This window comes from Lepisosteus oculatus, chromosome 16, assembly GCF_040954835.1.
Source record: "Lepisosteus oculatus isolate fLepOcu1 chromosome 16, fLepOcu1.hap2, whole genome shotgun sequence".
In the NCBI taxonomy this organism is placed as follows: domain Eukaryota; kingdom Metazoa; phylum Chordata; class Actinopteri; order Semionotiformes; family Lepisosteidae; genus Lepisosteus; species Lepisosteus oculatus.
Genome location: NC_090711.1, coordinates 3,220,335 through 3,230,891, shown reverse-complemented (window position 1 = coordinate 3,230,891; position 10,557 = coordinate 3,220,335). Strand labels below are relative to the sequence as shown.

General features: G+C 47.0%; 1 protein-coding gene across 1 annotated transcript; it reads left to right on the top strand.

Moving 5' to 3' along the window:
• Positions 1-812: 812 nt before the first annotated feature.
• LOC102696099 (troponin C, skeletal muscle) lies at positions 813-9,451 on the top strand. Its single transcript, XM_069179365.1, has 6 exons — positions 813-923; positions 6,170-6,224; positions 6,896-7,039; positions 7,358-7,472; positions 8,066-8,202; positions 9,072-9,451. Exons 1-6 carry the CDS (start codon positions 921-923, stop codon positions 9,101-9,103), a joined length of 486 nt encoding a protein of 161 aa, XP_069035466.1. The 5' UTR covers positions 813-920; the 3' UTR covers positions 9,104-9,451.
• Positions 9,452-10,557: the final 1,106 nt, after the last annotated feature.

Here is a 10,557-nt window from a genome sequence, read left to right as displayed (position 1 = left end):
ACTGAGAGCTGGTGTGTGGGGAGCGTTCTGGTGCACTCTGGCTGCCGTCGCATTATCCAGGTGGGGCTGCACACTGGTGGGTGTGGAGGGGATCCCCATTACCTGTGAAGCACTTTGAGTGGAGTGTCCACAAAAGCGCTATAGAAGTGTAAGCAATTTTTATTATATTTATCTCACTCTGTGTGTAGCAATCAAGCAACGTGCTGTAAAATGCACTCCAGAGTGCAGGGGCCAAGCAGCCTGCCTTTAGCAAGGCTGTGCCTTTCCTTGAAGAGTCTGCGTTTCCTCAGTGCTCACCGAGTTCCCGAGCAGGAGGCATGGTGCCTTCCAGCCCTGGAATTGTCACTGTGCACTGAAAATCCAGCTTCATCTATCACAATTCCCCAAGATGGGTTGCTGCCTGTCAGTGCTCAAGGCCATCTGCTTATATTCTGTCCGTCTGTCTATCTGTCTAGCAAATCAATCAACATATGCATTACATGCCATGTCACATCTGACAGCACACACTAGCCCCCCCTCCAGGAATCCCACCAGACGCCCCATGTGCTCCGGCTCCTTAGTTGAAACATTTCCAAAATAACCTGCCAATGCCTTGACTGAGTTTTTTTAAATGTCACTGAGACACGGAGCTAGCTGTCCTTTAGCTAAATAAGGTGAAATGGTGGGAGCTACCAGTCGTGAAGCAGGCAGGGGGGGACAGAAGAGCCGGGCTCTCATTGGCCAGAAAGAGCCGAGGGCGCTGGTTTCTTGCCCAATCCTGAAGATTTTTGCTGAAACTTTCCTGAGGTGTGAGGGTACATATTGAGTGGCTGACGAAGGAACACTGGGCTTTTTTGGTGTCGCTCTGTCAGCTGGAGGAAGTGTTGCATCCCCTACGTCTGTCTCCTCTCTCTCTCCCTCCAATTGCTTAGCAAGTCAGCATGGTAAGAATCTGCAGAAAAACAGATCCGACGGTCTGTTCTATTTTTTTTTTAATCTTGCCTCGGTCTGCGCTTCTGCCAATATAAATCAAAGAGAAAGAACGAACAGCGGCCTGGAGTGTGAGGAAAGTCTGAATCCGGCTGAGGATACTGGCCAATTTCCCACTGGATTCTGCCAACAGCTGCTCTCTCCTCCCGTGAACACATGAACCTGGGATTCCGCGTGCCTGGTTAATGGGATAAGCATCCTGGCTCGTATTCATTATTACTGCCACTTTTTTTTAAATAACCTAAAAACAGCTTCCGATTTATAAGTAGGTCTTGAGTTCCGGATGGTGGGACCTGGATCAGAGCAAAAACCTGTCTCGGATTTTGGAAAGAATTTCTATTTTTTGTCGTTTTGCTTGTCCTTAACATGCATATTCTCATTCTAATTCTTGCTACTGTTAAGGGGTGTGCTTTATAGACGCTTTTTGTTAAATCTGCAGGGTGGAGGTGTGGGGGGGGGGCTTTCAGGTTTTGAATTCCTAAATCCTGTGGGCACTGATTGAGCACTGGTGTTGCCAGACACTTCCCAGTGCCCTTTCCAGTTGTCCATAGAAAAAGATGCTCTGGCTCCAGTGAGAAAATATTTCATGCAGATAAAAGAAATTTGAGTGCAAAGCCTGCTTCAGTGTAATATAACTGTCTAACCTGGCCCCTTCAAATTGCTGGGGATTTCTGGAATAATTACACAAGCCAGAGGTTCTGTAGTGAAAGACACTGATACCAAGGGGCTCAGAGGTAACTTCTGTGGAAGCGGAAGAATGGAGCTCTTAATGATGAGTGCTTAAGGCAGTGAGCTTCAGGACTTCAGTAGTGGGACAGTGCTGGACTGCAATGTGTTCAGTAGCGTAAATGTCAGGATTCTGAACTGCAGTGTGTTCAGTAGCTAGATGCTAGGGTTCTGAGCAGCAGTGTGTTGAAGTTGTCAGTGTCAGAGTGCTGTGCACAGCTCAGGAAGCAGTAGGGCTTTGGGTCTAATGTGCTCAGGGTTAGAGCTGTGGGCTGTTTCGGAGTGCACGGTGACAGTGTATGTGACTGCTGGGCCGAGAGCAGGTTGTTTAGCGGGCACGCTGAGTGTCAGTGAGGGCATGGCGCCCCAGAGCACAGGGCTGCACATGCCAGTGTGTCAGGTGATAACATGAGGGATGGAGAAGGTGATGGTGGCGCTCAGATGTCCATGGCGCGTGTGGGCTGACTCAGCCGAGACGGACTGCTGGGCACAGTAGTGGGCAGGCTGGCAGACTGCCCAGAGCCTGGACACTGTATCCTACTATGTCTCTGACTCCAGTACATTCAATAAGATTATTCCCTGAGTGTATGTTTCTTTTTTTGAGTTCTTCTCCCTTTTGATTTTTACTAACTCAATATGCAGGAACAAACATAGATATAGTTCTTGTATGTAAATAGTCTTATAGATAGATCAAAATATCTTTTGTATTAACAAATTACGGATATTATTTTTTATAAGCGCAATAAAAAAAGTAAAATGCATTTACCATGTGCCATTAAACAAGACTTCATTGTTATTGCATATACATACAATAAAGTGCAAAGATTTCACCAAGAAAATGTCTTCTGTTTTGTATTTGAACATATTCAACTTAAAAAAGGACAGTGTATTAACAACAGTGTATGTATATGTAATACCAACAGAGGTAGCAGTTTCAAAGGCTATATGCATGTAAAAAATATGTAAAGTGTTACGATTTCTCCCTTGCTTTGAAAAATAACCAATAATTTTGGAGCGATTTTTAAGTGTTGCCCTTAATGACGTCACCATTAATTACAATAATCTCTTCTTCAGAACTTCTAATCCCACTGTTTTTTCCCAGGAAGAGAGGATTTCCTCTGTTAAGTCCTCATTCCTCCACTGGAAAAGAACATAGTTTGTTTTTGTAGGCAATTAGACTGCCAGCGAGTCAGGTCACTAAGAAGAATAAAGCGTTAAGTGTGAACGGATGGTCAGAGGCCATAAACGGTCCTGTTGAGGTGGTTCATTCTGCAGGATGGGAGGCAGCTGAGTGAAGGGCGTGAAGACCGAAGAATAGGAAGGGGAAGTTGTATGTTGCATGTAGGAGATGTGGATCTGCAGGTTGTCTGATCCGTGTGGTTTCCGGAAGCGCAGACCTTCGGAAGCAGCGGCCGCTGGCCGGCTCCGGAGCACAGCTCGGAAAGCTCTTTCGGGGGAATCGAGCCAGAGAGGGAGCGGAGCTGTAACTGTGTGCTCCTGACTCACCAGCCAGCCCTCAGACCCAGCAGCTCTGGCCGTGCGAATATCGATCAGCCAAGACCATTTCAAACACTAGGAGGCTGCAGAGAGCTGGACTGTCTGAAGCAGGGCTACTCTGCTCTGGTCCAAGTGAGTGGAAGACTCACCTGGCTTTCCTTCAAGCCAAGTTCTAATTTACTTAATTGGAGCAGATAGTTGATGAATTATTTGCTTGACTTTGGCACTCATCCTTGGAAATGCATATTTAATCTAATAGATACATTATGTTAGCTGTAGGGCTGTGGCCCTCTGGGATTAGAGCTGCAGAGCCTGGTCTGATTCTGCTCGGCGTAGATTTTTAAGATAAGAAGCCACAGACAGTTGTTTATAAAGCTCAACAGCATGGTGTAGTTGTGCTTGAACCAGTAAAACATATTTAAATGGTTCTTATTAGAAATATTGTACAGAAATAAGAGTATTTGTACCAGTTACTGCGAGTTACTGCTGTGTATAGAAGATATAAATGATCCTGGGCCGTTTGTCAATGCTAGAAAGCAGAACCTATCTGTCTATACATACAGCTGTTTATTGTGTGACACTTTTCAGTCTATTCTGTTGGAGGAATTTAATACAGCCAGCACCTTCGTTAATGTTTTCTGCTGATTATGAGTTTAATTAGAGGAACTGGTAAAAGCATGGATCCACGGTGAGCTGGCCTGAGTGGGCTGAAAGCTGAGCAGCCCTAGTCATGTGTCTGAAGCTGTGCTCCTCACTCTGGCGGATCACAGAGTGATCAGAGTGCTCCCCTCTGGCCCCAGAGAGCCAGGAGGTTGCACCTGTCACGGGGAACTCAAACCCCTCGCTGACGAACGTCTCAGAAACACTTCTTCACGAGGATTGACAGCAGCTGCCGTGGAGTTTGTGTGACGGTAGAATAGCTTATCGAATGTAGGGAAAACTTTAGCTTTAACCCGCTTGGCTGAGGTCTAGCCTCCCAGCCTCAGGACGGGGAGGCCAGCACCCCTGTGCTTGGAGAAAAGGCAACCAAGGGGTAGCTACAAAGGTGGGAGGGGGGTTGAGGAGGGATGTGAAAATGAGCGAGGAAGAGGAGAGGGTGGCGTGTGGTATTAACGGGGACTGAGGCGATAGCTGCATGCACCCCGCAGGGGGAGTCTCTTGTAGGTTGTAACACAATACAGCAGTCACAAGCCTGCAGAAGGCTCTGAGGGGCTCTTCTGCAGAGTCAGCTGGGGGTGATATGCTCTTTGCTCCGCAGTCCCAGCCTTTTACGGACTGGGAAGCGGCTTGAGTCCGAGTAATTATATCCCGGAATTTCTCAGAGTGTTCCTTTCAATCTGCACAAGAGTATATATGAGATGCTGTTACAATTCCATATGGTTTCCTTATACAGGAAAGGCCAATTCCCAAAGAAGGGAATTTACTACACATTAACTACATCACTGCTTTACTGTAGCTGCAGGACAGCATTTCATCAGGGAGTGGTTACTTTTTTCATGAACAATATTTAATTTGAGATCTTTAGCTCAGTAGTAATGCTCCCAAACCTACTGTGAAGTATACATTTGAAAAACAGCTGATGTTTTCATACAATGCCAAAAACCCAACGAAAGCATTTTACATGCTCTTTACAAACCAGAACATTAAGTGTGATGAGTCTCGGCTGTACGGCACGCTAACTGGGTAAAAAAGAGGCTGAGGTCAATTTTTTAAATGGAGGGAAGGAGTCAAATAGGGCATTTTCTGAGCCGCCTGCTCTTCATCCTGACTGGAAAACGATTCCGACGAGTAGTTCTGAACCCTGCGCAGGTTACTGAGAGAGTCCGATGGCTTACGAGTCCGAGAGGAGTGAGGCAGCAGAGTCTTGGGTAGTTCCAGGCTAGAGGTCGGAGTCCGGTTCGAGGACGCAGAGAGGCAAAAAATTCCAAAAAGGGGCGAGACGAAAGGGTAGTCAGAAGGTCCGACGCTAGAAAGGTCTGTGTGTCGGTAGCCAGAGGTTCGAGGACGATGCAAGATCAGATGCCGGATAGATTCCTAACACCGAGCGAGGACTAGGAGTGAACGGAGGGTTTAAACAGAGAGGGACGAGGAGACTGAATAAGGAGGGTCAACTGGTGACAGCTGTGCTCGTAACAAAAACTAAAACATGACGCCTTTCTCTTTCTCTAGTAGAATTAGTAGTGCCCCTCGGCACACAGTTCTCCATCTCCTCACAGACTGGGCCCAGAGCAGGGTCTCTGCAGTGAAGGGCTCTCAGTGGTGCCTCTGCGTCAGCCTGCTCAGACTCCACACTTACACAAGACCATAAGAGCAGCTTCATTGGACTCATTTGATCTTCCTCTCTAAGAGACAGAGAAAACCAACTGGACTGTAGCCCCGTCCTGGAATTTAGCTCCCCAACTTTCTGATTTTATACTATGACCGGGGTGAGAGGGTGAATGGATGAGGAAACCTGTTCTATTTATCCTTTATCTCTGTTCAGCTTGGAAGTGAACACAGTTCTACCATCAGGAATCCAAATTTTGTGGGATAATTGTATACGATTTTTCCTGTCAGTCCATACCAGCAATTGGAATCTTTAGCTACTCGCGTTCAGGAACACCAAAAAAAACAAACAAACGACACAGGCATCTGACTCCCTGCTCGATATGTAAATGACTCAGTGATTTATCTCTGACTGCACTATGATGTTAGACAGCTATCAGGGTGTTGTAGTTCCCTCCCTGCAGAAAATGTGCTTCCCACTAAAAGCAAGAACATTAACAGCAGGAGAGATCTTCCATTTCAAGAGGAGTCCACTTAGCCCATCACATCCATTTGGTAACTCGTAGTGAACTGACTAAATGGATTAGCACTCAGCTTGGTAGCGTGTTCCACGCTTCCATAACTCTTTGTGTCAATAGGTACCTTCTGTTCTTGCTTGTACACTCCTTATAGTTTCTACTTGTGATTCACTGCGTCTCTTTTCTCTTTCCAGCCGACTGACGCGCAGAGCGATGCTCGCTCCTACCTCAGCGAGGAGATGGTCGCTGGTAGGTATCTGGCAGCGTCTCACAGGAGAAAATGAGAAAGCAGTACGACCCACTGGTCCCTCCTTTGTCCCCATGGGTGCTACTCCAGGATGTTTAATAGAATCTATTACGCTTAAGACATTCTGAATATTTATACCAAAGACACAGGTCTTTTTCCAAAGTGTTCCGATTTTAAAGCGTTCAAAAAGACCCACACTGAGCTGTTCCTCTTAAATCAGATCCCCTGGAGTCACGCTGTTCTTCTGAAAATTGATCTATTGAAAACCACACCTCTGGAGAGGGGGACCCATAAAAGTTATTATTTTCCATCTATCCAGCCATTATTGGGGGGCTGCTTGCTCCTGATAAGCAAGCAACCTGAATCCTATCCTGGAAACATAGGGTGCAATGCAGGACTACCCCCTGGATGGGTCTCACTCATATGCAGACACTTAGGGACAATTAGGACACCAATTAAACGAGCTGGAGGTTAGGTGTCTTAGTCCCTAGAAGGAAACCACACATTCCTACATTGAATAGTCCTAATATTCTAATGCACTACAGCAATGTGTATCCACTGCCCAGGTGAATCCACAAATGAAGTGTTAATTATGCTGTCTTACAGTATATACAATATACTAACCCAGAAATGAGAAACTCAGTGCTGTTTGGCTGTGTCTGGTCCCTCCCAGAGTTCAAGGCTGCGTTCGACATGTTTGACACTGATGGCGGCGGAGACATCAGCACCAAGGAGCTGGGCACCGTCATGAGGATGTTGGGGCAGAACCCAACCAGAGAGGAGCTGGACGCCATCATTGAGGAGGTAGATGAGGATGGTAAGGAACTGCTGAGCCCTGGAAAACACTGTCTGCATCCCCACCCCCTCTCTGCCGCAGGGAAGAGGCATCCACCTGTGTCCATCTGTTTCCCCGTCTGTCCACCTGTCTCTGTTTCCACTTGGCAGTTAGAATATCTCTCTTTCTGTTGGTCCATCTGTCTCCTGGTGGCTCTGTCTGTGGGACTCTTGTCCCAGACCTGTGTGTCTGTCTCTCTGTCTCTCTGTCTCCCTGTCTCAGTCTGTCTATCTCCTGGTGGCTCTGTACAGGCCTGTTCCCTGCCCCCCAGTCCTGACTCTTGTCTCTCTCTGGCCCCAGGCAGCGGCACCATTGACTTTGAGGAGTTCTTGGTCATGATGGTGCGCCAGATGAAAGAGGATCAGCAAGGGAAGAGCGAGGAGGAGCTGGCAGAGTTCTTCCGCATCTTTGACAGGTACAGACCTGACTGTCGACAGTACTCCAGGTTGCTATGTCCATGCACATCACCCACACAGTGTACAGCAGCAAGTACTAATATCATAACAGGTTCTGCCACCACACACGTGCCACTCCTACACACTCGGACAACTAGCCTCAGTTCCCAATCCATAATCATTATAATCCATTATCCCAGACGTGGGGACCAGCATCATCTGGGGGTTAACCTGCAAGAGGTAAGTGCTCCTCTCTGCAGGAAGGGCTTGATGCTGTTTAAACTGGACAATCCCTGGTCCTCTGATGAAACACACCTCCCTGTGTGACTAAAGCATTACCACTGTGTAGCCTAATCGCATCACGTCTCAGAAGCTATGCAAGGTCTGGCCTGATCAGCCTGTGGATGGGAGACCTCCGGGGGAAGTTCAGGTTGGTATCGCTAGTGGTATTGATGGACCAGTAGGAGACACTCTTTCCCCCCTGGACCTGACTAACCTAATGTCCCAGTGTGGTGACTGGAGACTTTGTGTGAAGCACTGGGCGATCCTCTGTCACCCTGATGTGAAAGTAAGGAATTGTTACTCAAATGATTGTCAACAATGTCTCCTGCAGGAATGGTGATGGCTACATCGATCGGGAGGAGTTTGGGGATATCTTGCGTTCCTCTGGAGAGGCCGTGACAGACGACGAGATCGATGAGCTGATGGCCGAGGGAGACAAGAACAACGATGGCAAGATCGACTTTGATGGTAAGAAGAGCGACCACCTGTACCAACCTGTCTCCATCTGTCCACACGTTCCCATGTGTTCCTACCTGTCCCCATGTGTCCCTAACTGTCCATACCTATCCCCATCTGTTTGTACTTATCCCCACCAGTCCCTACCTGGCCCCACCTGTCCCTACCTGTCCACACCTGTCTCCAGCTGCCAACAACTACAGCTTATCCACAACTGTCCACACCTGTTCCCTTCTGTCCCCACCTGTCCCCATGTGTCCTTACACCTTCCACACCTGTCTTCTCCTGTCCACACCTGTACCGATCTATCCCTGCCTGTACCAACTTGTCCCCACCTCTCCATTCCTGTCCTCACCTGTCCCTACCTATCCAAAACTGCCCCAACCTCTTTACACCTTTCCACACCTGTCCCCATGTGTCCCTGTCTGTCCACCTATCTCTACCTACCCCCAGCTGTCAATAACTATCCCCACTTATCCACAACTGTCCACAACTTTATCCACCTGTCTGCACCTGTCCGCATCAGTCCACACCTGTCTCCTTCTGTCCCCACCAGTGTGTTACAGACTGTCCCTCAGTCATCCCACAGCTCTCATTGCTCAACACAGGAACACATTTACACAAGAATTCTCCTTTAAGTCTACTCTCCAACAGTAGCTGAAGATATTCAGGCACACATGACATTAAGCACAATGTACTGTACATTACATTTTTTGACAGATTGTATACATGATTAAAACACTGTCCAAATGAGATTTTACTCCGCAAAGTCTGTTACCTTTAAGGTGGTGATTGTTTGAATATCTGTAGCAAGGATTTGTGAGAATATACAGTATGTCTTTTCTTCTGGAAATTCCTGAATGTCCTCTCTTCTCTTCCAGAGTGGCTGAAACTGATGGAGAACGTGCAGTAAAAGAGCAACATTCCTCTGCAACACTTCAGTGTGACACTTTGTGTTTTGTTATGCAAGCAGTTTTTCTGACTTCACTCGATACTGCTCCCCTTAGAGACAAGTACGCCAGCTCAGCCTTCTAGCGCTTCCAAAGACAAAGACAGAAACAGAGACAGAAGAAACAAAGTCTTCCCCTCTTCTCCCTCTCATTGACATGATGGGACCCTGGGAATCATACTCCAGCGCCAACCTCAAAACCTCTCTCCTTAACCACCTGTCCCAGACATGTGAAACCGGTCACAAGCGTAAGCTGCATCATCCCAGCATTGTACAGAACAGAATAGAAATAAAGCTGTTTTCAACTTCTCAGACATTTGGCTTTATTCTGATGGTTATGAGTGTCCCAGATCAACTGTTTTTCTGCCAACCCCTTAAATCTTTGATTTATAAAGATTTGGAAGGCTTTTGCTGTGATCTATTCATCTTGTGATTTTTTTTAAATTAAATTTAATTTAAAGATCCCCCAGAATGAAAATCTGAAGAGCATCCCTTCAGTAACTTACACGTGTTCCTTATCTCTAAAGACAGGTGATTTAGGATGACATCAGATGTACTGGATGGGTGCTTTCCAGAGCCAGTGTGGGACAGTAATGGCAGACATTCCTGACTCTTGATGACCGCGGGGTCTCTCAGTTTCTCCTCACACCAGGACTCTCCATTACTCAGATGAACCAACACCCTGAGGTTTTTGAGGTTTACAGGCTCAGATTTAATTGGATTTTTTCAGGGCCTGCTTACACAGCCTCTGAGACATCAGGAGAGAGAGAGTCAGAGGTCCCAGTGCTTTACACAGTGTGAGTGAGCAGGGCAGCACTGTACCTTTGGGGTATTTGAGTTTCTGAGACACTGTGGGACTGCCAGTGCTCAGCTGAGAGATTCCTGCACCACTGTGCCACAACCCACTTTCCCAGTCAGGGACTGAGACACTTCTATAGGTGCCGGAGCCACAGAGGAGATAGGGTCTGGAGTTGACTTCTCTCTTTACACAACACTGAGAGCTGAGCCTGGATTAAATCGAAACTCCAAGCCCCCCAGCACCCAGATGCTTTGTGTGCTGTTGAGGTTGCTGAGGACTTTTTCCCTCTGGACAGACAGAAGCAGACATTGAGCGGATCGATAATCGCTTGGGACTGGCTGGTTTGTGGTTGAGGTTTTGATTTAATGATCACATCCTGGGCTGATCACTCTGATGTGTGTGGGATTAGAGTTTATGTGTCAAGACAAAGGGTTAATTGTGGAAAAGGAAGGTTCTGACTTGTAAAATTGTCCTGGAAAAATAATCTGGGACAAAAAAAAACATTTGTTCAGAGTCACACATGGCTCCCAGGACCCCAATATAGTCTTTGCTTTGGGTTCTTTTACCAGGGCTCATGCTGATGGAACTCAACATTGGTTTCTATTTCACCCTTTTAAAT